The 10954-nt window shown below is 38.7% G+C and overlaps 1 protein-coding gene across 1 annotated transcript; it reads right to left on the bottom strand.

Moving 5' to 3' along the window:
* Positions 1-322: 322 nt before the first annotated feature.
* On the bottom strand, positions 323-10954 carry CYP7A1 (cytochrome P450 family 7 subfamily A member 1). The gene is made up of 8 exons (XM_023921007.2): positions 8598-10954; positions 7210-7406; positions 6727-6871; positions 5440-5680; positions 4483-5090; positions 3027-3157; positions 1923-2098; positions 323-1303 (listed from the first exon to the last, which is right to left on the bottom strand). Exons 3-8 carry the CDS (start codon positions 6804-6806, stop codon positions 1007-1009), a joined length of 1533 nt encoding a protein of 510 aa, XP_023776775.2. The 5' UTR covers positions 6807-6871; positions 7210-7406; positions 8598-10954; the 3' UTR covers positions 323-1006.

Genomic DNA, 10954 nt, shown 5'->3' with positions numbered 1-10954 from the left:
TGTCATTTGCAGCAGAAAAGGAAAGGGATGTTAGAGAGAACCAAATTGTATTAACCCTGAAACAATTTTTCTTATGACCATGCCGCCACTGAAAATTAAATGTGTGGGCATCCTTTATTTGAATTAGATTTAAGGAGGCTTAATGGGAATATGGAGTTTAGGCAATGGGGCTAAATGCAGCCAAAATCACTGGTTTATATTTATTTATCTCTATATTGGTGTTTGAGCTGGCTAGTTTAAAACTGGTTTGGATGGCTTTGGTTGAGTGCATAAACCTTTGATAATGTTAAGATGTTAAAACAAGAAACAGTCTAGAGATGCATTTGGTTCAGCCAATATAATTTATTTGAACACAGTTAGCACTTTCTAAAAATAAGTATCTTACAAAGAATATAATACAAGTTTTGTGGTTTCACTTGAACGTGAACATTTCTGTAGGTTTTTTCAAGTCTTCTTCTAGGTTTTCATAAAACCGTAAATGGAATTCCCCAGGACACTATTCCCTCCCCACTGTGAATTTGCCTTTATACAACCAAAACTTTATTTCACCTGTGAGGAGACTCTCCTCCCCAACATTTCAATTATAGAAAATAATTTATTTTAACTGTAGTACGATTTTGAAATACTTATGAATTAGCTCACGAAATTCTACTTGTGGGAAAGTATTTGCTGGCAGAAAAAAAAAATAAAATGGCTGCTGTACACACACAGTTGAAAATCTTAACTTGCTTTTCAAAATAGTTGGTAAAAAGGGAGATATTTGCATCAAAAGAGAACATTAAACCCACTGCACACTGTATCACACTGGTGCATATTTTTCATTAAAATGGTGAATTAGCATCTTCATATAGATTTTCTCCCAAGACTTGAAGCGTTTCATTTGCATATATACATAAAATGTATATAAAGTATATGCTATACAGTGTATTTAGTACTGTTAGTATATACAATGTATTTATGTACTACTAGTACATAGTGTATATGCATAATACAAAATACATATTCATCAGCATTTCAGCCTGTACCTGAAATCAACGTCATTGGATGGCTGCAAAATACCCAGTCCTGCACGGGATTGATCTAGAGAGGGACACTTCACACTACTGTCCACAAGCTCTATCTCAAAATATGAAAAAATCAGAGCCAAAAATTGTTTAATCTCATGGACAGCAAATAACCTGCCCGGGCACTTAGCTATGCCTGTCCCAAAAGGCATGTAGTAATACTTCAGCTTCCGACCATTCCGGTAGAAGTCGGTCTTCTCCTCTCCCTTCTCGTTCAGAAAGCGATCGTATTTGAAGGTCTGCAGTTAAACACACAAGAGAGTTCCTTGATATTTGAATACCTCCAAAAACCAGATAAAGCTGCTAAGACACACAGTGCAGGCTGGGAAAGAGATGTCTGTAGCAATAAACATCATACAGTACCACCAGCCCCCACAGTGCTGTTTTAGAAAGAGTAACCTCAGAGAAATTCTGTTAGGTGGGACAGGATCCCAGGCTCCTTGCTGATAACTCTCCTTTTCTTTCCTGACCTCTAAAAATAAGCATTGTAAACTGCATTCTTGTTCATGCTGCAGCAGAAGAACTGGAAGAACTCTAATTCTGTGCCTTTGGGAAACTATTATCCTTATTATTCTTCACCTCACAATTGTGATCTTCCCTCACTGAGGAGGGCAGTAAGTAGTAGGATGTCTGGGACTCGTAGCACACCTTTTGGTTACACCAAAACCTGTTTTACAGATTGTGCTTGCTACCTTTATTCTTTTTCTTTCCTATTATGACACCTTCAGGTGTAAGAATGGACAGTCTGGGGCACAACAGAAAACCAGCCATGGGGCACCCCAACAAATGCTTTATCTAAAGGCCTGTTAACTTCTGCCAGACTACCAGCTTCAAGGCAATTTGAGAAAAATTATTTACCAAGGGATCAGAATAGATTTCTGGATCGAAATGCAGCAGCTGAGGGTAAAGAGCTACAACATCGTCTTTGCGAATGTTGTAAAAATCATTCTCTAAGTGCAAAGTGAAATCCTCCTTGGCCACTCGGAAAGTCATGGATGCACTCGAGAGCCTCATCGCCTCCTTGATGATGCTGTCTGTTGGGAGAGGACAAGGAATGATTGCCATGGAAACAGCATATTCACAAACTGGGGGCAGGTCATAGATATTGAACTATTTCAGAGCCACTATCAAACCCTGAATTTATTAGAAGAAATATTTTAATATTAACTTTCTAAATGCTGAAGAAAGTATCTTCCTCATTTCTTTTTAGCATTTCCATCCCTTCTGCAGATATCACTGAGAACCTAATCTGCTTTCCCCGTGAAAAATGCTTATAGATGATGAAACAGAATGTTCGAAAGTGAGACATATTTTCACATTGAGATAAAGACCAGTGAAAACTGAAAACATAACAATAAAAAGAAACAGCAGTGAGCAGAATTTTCTGAAGCTCTAAGATGTCCTGTAGAGAAACTCATACTCAGAAAAAAAGTGACATGGGAATATTTGTTTTAATATTAGCTGACCTTTTTTAAAACTAACAGTAGTTATAAGACAACGTTATCAAAACTCTCTGTAACTTCTGAAAAATGTGCTTAAAATTTGAAAAAATTTATGAGAAAATACAAGTAATGGTATTAGAAAACATTGCTTCACATAATAAGAATAGGAATTTAAGTTTTGGCAACACATTTTTATTTGATTTAAAGACATAACCAAACAAAATATTGTTCAGAATTATCCATGGGTCTATATTATGTAGTAGTGTAGAATTATTAAGACATGCCATTACCCATGAAAAAGTGCTGTTCATGTGAATTTTGATACTCTCAGTACCACCTGGGATATTAGGAAGCCTGGTTCTGTTGGCTATTGCTAAGGAACATACAGTTTCCTCTTCTACTGTTTCTTTGCTAATTCCATGGGAATTTCATAGCAAGCATTTATAAGGTAATAAATAGAAGACCATAGAAACTGTAGTGTGATTTCTGCATAAAATAATCCTGCATAAAATAGTCATACCTAGTATTGGCATATTATCCAGCTGTTTTCGGTTCAAGGAAATATGTTTGCCATCTAAGCTGATACTCTCTTCGGCACTTTCCAAAACACTTTGCACTTCTTTGGTAGCAGCTCTCATTGCTTCTGGACTCCTAAGATCAAAAGAGCAAGGATATGACATAATTTTAAATTTAAAAAAATCTTCTAGGAAAGGATTTTGCTGTTAACTTTCTTTCTGACTAAAATTTAATTTTTTGGCTGACTAGCACAGCTTTCTAAAATGAAAATGTTGCAGCAAAATGCTGCAGTTCCACTTCTTCATGTCTTGGCAAAGGTATGACAACTTCAAAGGAAAAAAAAAAAAGAAAGGAACAGCAGGGATTTGATTTTGTCTGCAATGACAAGTGGGACAGAACTGATGTGCATAATTCAGGTAATAAACACTGTTGTCACTAAAAAGCAATGCCAAGAATAAGAAAAAAGCCAGCCAGCTGTAGATTAGGAAATAGCCCCACTGCAGGTAGAGAGTTTAGGAACAGGATTATAGATCAGTTTTACAACATCATTTATTCTGGCTGATGTGACAATATTCTGTCTAGCTGAAAAGAATCTTCCTAGTACTAGGAGCCCACATAGTACTCTGGAACACCTAGTCTTTCTTTCAGACATGGAACATATGACCTATGGTGAAATATACAGACACAATAAAACAGGGTGCAGTAGTGTCTTGATGAAGGCACAATCATAAGGTGTTAAAAGACTCCAAGTCCAGAAAATCTAAAGCAAATGCATTCTTGGAGCAAAAAGTACTAAATAACCTCAAAAATGAGCATTGGCAAGTAGATATGATAAGTAAAAGCATTAGGAATTTAGACACATATTTCAGAGTTAGTTATGGTGAAGAAGGTAATCCACAATGCCCACTCTAAAATGCACATTTGATAGTATTATCTGATCTCTGTACTTGTTTCATGAGTAACAAGCTCAGCAGGTGCAAGCTACAGTAGAGCTTCAGTGGGATCTATCAACATATAAATTATTTTCTATTAACTGTCTGTGAAAACAATAATGAAGTTAAGCCTCATTTTACCTGCTCTAGTGAGATGGTCTAAAAATGTCTAGTTATATTTGTAGCCTTTAATGCAATTAATGTTTTGACTGCAACTTGCACTTTTAATGTCATATCATATAGATTTACTTCAAAGCTTGCTTGACAAAGTGTAGCTTTGCCCTGGAGTGCTTTTTCTTAACAAAAAAAAAAGCTTCTAAAGAATTGCTCTGTGCTACCACTCTTTGTTCTCAATTGGGTGAAGGACTTTTCTGTGGAAGTCCAGAACAACACAGCACTTCTGTTGCAAGCAGTAAGTTTTTTATCACTGATGAGGTACCAAGCAGTGGAACTGGCCTGTACTAATGAATTGGTTTCTGAAGGATAAACACTTTTTCTTGTTTGGGAGCAAGAAGCTTTAAGACTTACTTAAGAAGATAGAACAAGGTCCAAAAAGTGGCAGGAATGGTGTTTGCTTGAGAGGCCCAGAGCACTGCCACGTGGGTCTTTGCTTTTTCCATGTCATCGAAGGTTGACAGGGTGTCATTCAGGAACATGCGGAGGGTGACAAGCTCAGAGAGGTTGTCCCTTTTCAGGAGGTTCTTGTGCAGGAGTGCCTCTCCCAGCTTCTCACGCGCGCTGTGGGCACTCTTGAAGAGGTGGATGGGCAGCCCTGCCACGAGGGCTGGGAAAATCTTATCGAATTCCTTGAAGTTTTCAAGGGCATTTAGGATATGAGCTCTCTCAGTTTCCTGCTTTGATGATAGGTTTTTGTCATTATTTGAATTAAATTCTTTACCAAAAAGTGTTAAAAAGCCAGACTCGAACATCACCTGGCAACAGAATGTATAAAGTCCTTCTGTCACCCAGGTATTAGGCTTAGGTGCTCTTGACTGGAGCATGACATACTGTAGGTTTTCCATCATTGCTTCAATGAGGGCATCAAGGGCATTGCCTTGAAGGGTTCTAATGAAAGTCTGATGAAAATTCTCAGTGGTGTTCCCCTCTGCTGGGTCAATGCTACCATGCCCAAAAGCCTGTCACAAAAAAAAATTGTATGCATGATAAGTAAGGCCTGTCATTACCTTGATGATAAAGCCTAACAGAACAAAAGCCAAAGTATAACTTCATAGCTTACTAGAGGGAATGAAAATAATGTAATTTAATGATGTACTGTCTTAGAATAATGTATAGTCTTAGAACAATCCAAATCACTGCAAATTTCTTTTCCATTTAGGAAGAGAGAAAAAAAGACCACAATATTTAAACCAATAAAAGTGCAGAAATGTGAAACTAATCCTCCTTCAAAGGCATAGTTATGTTTACAGCAATAAATTAGGTATGTCAGCAGATACTTTGCATGTTAGATATTAAAACCAGCAGTACCTTGGCAGAAGTAGCAAAATGGAACTTTTTCCAGTCCAAGTGTTTTCCCTGGCGCATCAATGAATGATATGAAAAAGGGTCAGTGAGAAAATGAATGTATTTCCCTGCTACGTGGCAAGTGAAGATGTGGCCATGCTTCTTCTGCTTTTCTTTGAGAAATTCAAGGGGGTTGGCACCAAACTTCAGGGCACAGCCCAGGTATGGAAGGAACCCATTTTCAAGTGGTGGTTCACCTTGCCGCCTACAAAACACAAACAAAAGCTCAGTCTAAAATTATGTATAAAGATCTCTTCTCCAGGATTATCAGGTATGTAAAATACTGATGTCAGGCTTTCTGCAATGTGAAAAAAAAAAAAAAGAAAGAATAATGAAACCACAAATAGGTAGTTTATTTACAAATAATTTTCTCCCCTTTAAAGGCTAAGCCATGTAAGAAAGAACATAGCAAAAAAAATTTTTAGTATAGGAAGGTTGTTATTATTGGCATATCCCACTAATGGACCAGATCTTTCTAAAAATATGGGAATTTTGCTCTTATCCTCAGTAAGCATAAGAGCTAGTCTTTCAGACAAAGTGTCATCAAGCACATGCTGTAAATTAAGCAGATACTTAAAGTGAAGCATGTGCTTAAATTATTTTCTTTTTTGAGTAGAAACAGTTTTCCTGTATAAGGACATCATGACTGTTGAAGTAACTTTCATATAATATTTCATCATTTACAGTAAATGAAGTTAATTATTTTCACCTTATTTTATTAAACTTCTTAGAATAAACAAGAAAATGACTGCTGAAATTAAAAAAAATAAGAAGAGTTAAACAAAATACTCCTTATGTGAATGTTTTTAAGTAATATACATGGTACATAAATATTACCTGTATTAAATTGTGTTACTAGATAGAATATAAAAATGTTTTTAAGTCTGTATTAAACTATAATTATATATAAGTAGGCATTCACTGTGATTACAATACAAGTGAAATTACAGCCCAGAACTTTAGTAATCAGAGCATACATATTCATATTTTAATTACCTTGCTTATGCAGAGATTTGTATCTACAGCTACCTCTAGGCATCAATACACTATTATTGCAAATTTCATACATAAAAATTGGAATATAAATTGGAATATATGATTGGAATATACATCTCTCAAAAGACTAAACTACAGCATTGTCTATACTATCCTGTACATGTCTGACTACAGTACTTTTAGTGATGTACACAGGATATTTGACACAAATAAAGGCCAGGTACACTGAGACGCTTTTACAAAAAGAGTCCTTACCTTCTCCTCCTCCCCAGAAGAAACCAAGACACACAACAAAGTATAACTGCTGCTCCCAAGATCCAGGATGTCAGGAACATTTCTGGTAATGCCCAAAACCTTCCAAGTGGAAAATGGGTAACTACCAGGATGGCAGGAGAGGTGACTGAGAATGAAAGAGAAGACAGGTCATAATTTATATGCAGTGGGTACACCACTATATCTAATGGCACTGAGTCAAACTAGCAAGCTATTGATTAACCATTTCTGGAGAGAGCTTGTTCCCTCTCTTTGTCACCTTTCTGCAGAGAGCTTTGCTGGATTGATGCAGACAGTTGCAGATCTGGCCTTGAGCTAATGTCACGTAGCAGTAGCAGTTCCAAAGTAACCAAATAGTAATAGTTGATAATTTGAAGGTTAGCCAGGTGTATTTTGATTAATCCTGCAGATTTACCAATTGCAGTTTATAGTTCAAGTTTAGCAATATATGAAATGGTTACTGACCGGTGTCCAGGAGTTTCAGACTGTGCTAACTGGTGGCTGCAGCCTGTGCTGCCCTTCAGCAGCCAGCCTGTTCCCCCTCCTTCTCCTTGCGGACTGTCCTGGCTCTGGTGTGCCACTGCAAGAGGGAACGGCGGGGTTCAGCAGTTGGGCAAAGGGATGGCTGCGGAGGTGGACTTACTTCCTCTAACAACATTGGTCTGGAAGAAAGGGAAAAAATGGTCTTTCACAGAATCATCGAATGAATCATAGAAGAAAACGAAAGTAGATCTAGACAATCACACTGGTTTTGGTTTTTTTTTTGTTGTCCTTGGACCACCTTTTATTTTCTCACTAAATCTTTTATCCTTTCTGTTGCTGACTTATGAGAATTCAAACTTTGGCTTGCTCCTTGACCTGGCATCAAGCCATCAAGGAGGCAGCTCAGGTATAGTAATGTTTCATTAGTCATCCAAGGCCTAATATGTTTTTAAGAAAGAAACTGAAGGGTTTTTCAGACTCACTTTTGTACCAGTTTTTGTTGGTGTCCCTACAGCTGTGTGATAAAGATTTTGGAAATAAGATCTTGCTGTTGCAATTGAACACTACACTGAAGGCATTGACATGCCAATCTGGCAGGTGGAAATATTGTCCTGGCTTCAAACCAAGACAGGCAGTGAGGCTTGGGGTAGCTGCTCACATGCCATTGCATTTGAGCCAATTTTTAAGTTACTATACCGAAGAAATAAACCTTATTTATTTAATATATCAAGCATCAAGGTTTGCCCTCAATTAATCTAAAAATCACTTATTTTGTGTGTCAGCTCCAGTCTTCTATCCCATCTTCATTTCAGCACAGGTGTTTCAATTATTTTCCTATAAAAACTTCTTTTTCATCAGCTGAATTAACTTGCTATTACATAATTGCTTTATAAAAACCTGGTTTTCCCATTTCCTGCTTGTTGAAATATTGAAAAATTCAGTTTTGAGTATCATCTTTGATTTCATCCTGTGACTTCTTCATCCTAAACAAGAATAATAATTTTATTATATTGGTGTCTAATTATTTTTTGCATGTGTTGTCCAGACAACACTGAAAAAGAAAGTCAGAAGTTACTGTCAGTTTGTGTCCAACACACAGGAATAACCTTCAACCAGCAACAGTTGTGTGTCCCCTCACCACATCTTGTGTTGTACTAGGTAGAGCTGCCAGTCACACTTGCCTTTTTCATGTGCTTTGGTTTGTTGTGCTGCAATGTGATGATAACATCATTTATAAATGGCATCCTGCTGCCAGCAAACAGCAGCTGTAAGTTCTCTCATCTTCTTTCACTCTCTGCTTTGTATATATATAATAACTCTAAAAGTATAACCAGACACAGGCAGAGCACAGGAACTGCTTGGCAACTTACCTGAAATAATATCTTTTTCTCTCAGGAATGTCTTAAATAGGCCAACCTACAGTCCCAAAGCCAGCCTGTATTACAACAGGCTGCAGCCTGTGACTTATGTCCTTGTGATAAAGGCAAGCAGGAGTCTTGTCTGCCACAGATACTTCACCAAATTTAGCAGATGATAAGTGTGACTCTCCTTGCATTTATATTAGTGGGCATTAGGTTTTCCTGGATTTTCAGCAGCGCCAGTAGAATACCCTCTGGTGCTCTGGGTGTGGTATTTTGGTGTTCTTCAGACAAATACGCTATTTTCCACAGACAGAGCTCAGGCAGTTGCCACCAGTCTGTAGAGCAGGGATTAAAAGCACCTCGTGGTCCCACTGAATGACAGATGGTACATTTTCTGCTGCACTTTGTGTGTTGTGCATGAGCTTGGCTGTCTTGCCCCAGCCCAAGAGGGTGACCCACAGGAGTTATGGGTGCAGTCAGAAAAAACATACTGACTTGGCTCTGTGAAGAAAACTCCTTGTGTAAAGGAGTAAATGATAAGAGGAATATTAATGTGAAAAACTGACACAACTTTTGCTCAAGACTCAACTCAGGTCAGTGACATCAGGAATAAAACATGGCATATATTTGAATGTATAAGCCTTTGTCAGTGCAAGTTTGAACATGGGTGTTCATCAAGAACTCAGCAATGCATCAAATAGTAGTTAGAAAATACAAAACCTTTTAAGATCGGTAGCAGGACCTTTTGGTTAAGCCCTAATGAAAATTGAGCTAAAATCAGTTCAGAAAGAGCAGCTCAAGAGCACGTGGATGCAGGCAAAAAAGCATGCTGACTTTTCACCCAGTACAGTGCATTTAGCAGCCGCTTCCAGCCCAGCCTGGCTGCCCACACCAGCTGCGAGGGCAGCCGTGCCCTCTCACAAGGTCTGCTCGTGTCTTCAGGGCCAGGAATTGTGTTGAGATTGAGGCTTGGTTACATTGCACCACTTTCCCCCAAAGGGCACCAATACACTTTTCACCCAGATACACCCACTGGCTGCAGGCAGAGGCTGCCAGGAGCTCTCTTATCTATCACCTCTGCTCCAGCCACTGAACCAAGTTGGGCTGTGGCTTCCATGGAGCCAATACCCTTCCCAAAAATCAAACAGGCCCAGCTCACTTCTGTGGTGATTCCTGAAGCCTAAGAGAAGCTTTAAGGCTTGTCTCCTCCTGCTGCTCCAAAACTGCTCACTATCTAAACCCGAGCTTCATCTCATATGCTGTAGCTATATGGCTTTCATTAGCCACAACCCACACATTGTATTTAAATTTATAGAAAACAATAGATAGACCAAACTGAGGGGAATAATTTTTTCCCAGGGTTACTGATGGCTTCATAACTTGGGAGCACTGATGTGCAGAAGGGTGTGATAGATTTAGGAAAGGCTGCTGATTACGTTTGGCAGTAAATAGCAGATTTCCACACAGCTAACTCTAAAACTTGTTTATTCATGGGAAGTAAATAAGAGGTACACACTACAAAGAAAGGATTGACCTTTTTTTCTCATGTATGTGTTGTGAGAACTGGGTTCTTTTCTTTCATCAACAGATGAAAAACCCTGAAACCGCACAAACCAAGCATTTTGCTCAGCAGTGGGAAGGCAGCCCTGCAGTTCAAGGAACATGATCAGGCTGACATGCTACATACAGAAGATGCAATTGCAGCTCTGAAACACTTCTGCAGCTGTGAAATTTGTAAAAGAGATCTCAGAAAGGTGAATCAATATGAAAGGAAAGCATAAAGAAGTTGCACAGTGAAGCTGCTTGCAGTTCAGAACGTTTGCAGCCAGAAAATAGCTAATAAATAATTATATGTCACCACCTACTGGTAAGCCTCCTTATGTGGCACTCGTGTGTTGTGTTCTACAGCAGCCACTGAACTCTGTGAGTCACTATTTGTTCCTTGTTCCTATACAACAAAAATAGTATTTCTTCCATGTACCTATGTATTTTTCTTTGTATTTACATCAAGTACCACTTTAATGAAGACATGGAGATATGCTGGGTAAGATCACTGAGGTTTCTGAGGGCCAAGCTGAAAACCTGGCTTTTTGCTGTCACTGAAAATGTTAAGAAGAACAAGAAATAAGACTTTACTCCTCACCAGCCACAAGAAGCATCAATTTTTAGAGAGGCATGATGGCTGGCAGCACACAGGATCCTGTACTGTGAGGACAGCCCAGAAACTGAAGGTCCTTGTGCACCATCAGTGTTGACTTGGCACAACCATCATATGTCTGCAAACTGAAAGGCATCAGCAGAGCTCCAGGCACAGGGAGGAGAACACTGGCTGCCGTGTCCCCTCACAACAACGGACCTGACACACC

This window comes from Cyanistes caeruleus, chromosome 1 (genome assembly GCF_971803275.1).
Source record: "Cyanistes caeruleus chromosome 1, bCyaCae1.hap1.1, whole genome shotgun sequence".
NCBI lineage: Eukaryota > Metazoa > Chordata > Aves > Passeriformes > Paridae > Cyanistes > Cyanistes caeruleus.
The sequence above is the reverse complement of the archived record's forward strand: the minus strand, read 5'-3'. Positions and strand labels throughout refer to the sequence as shown.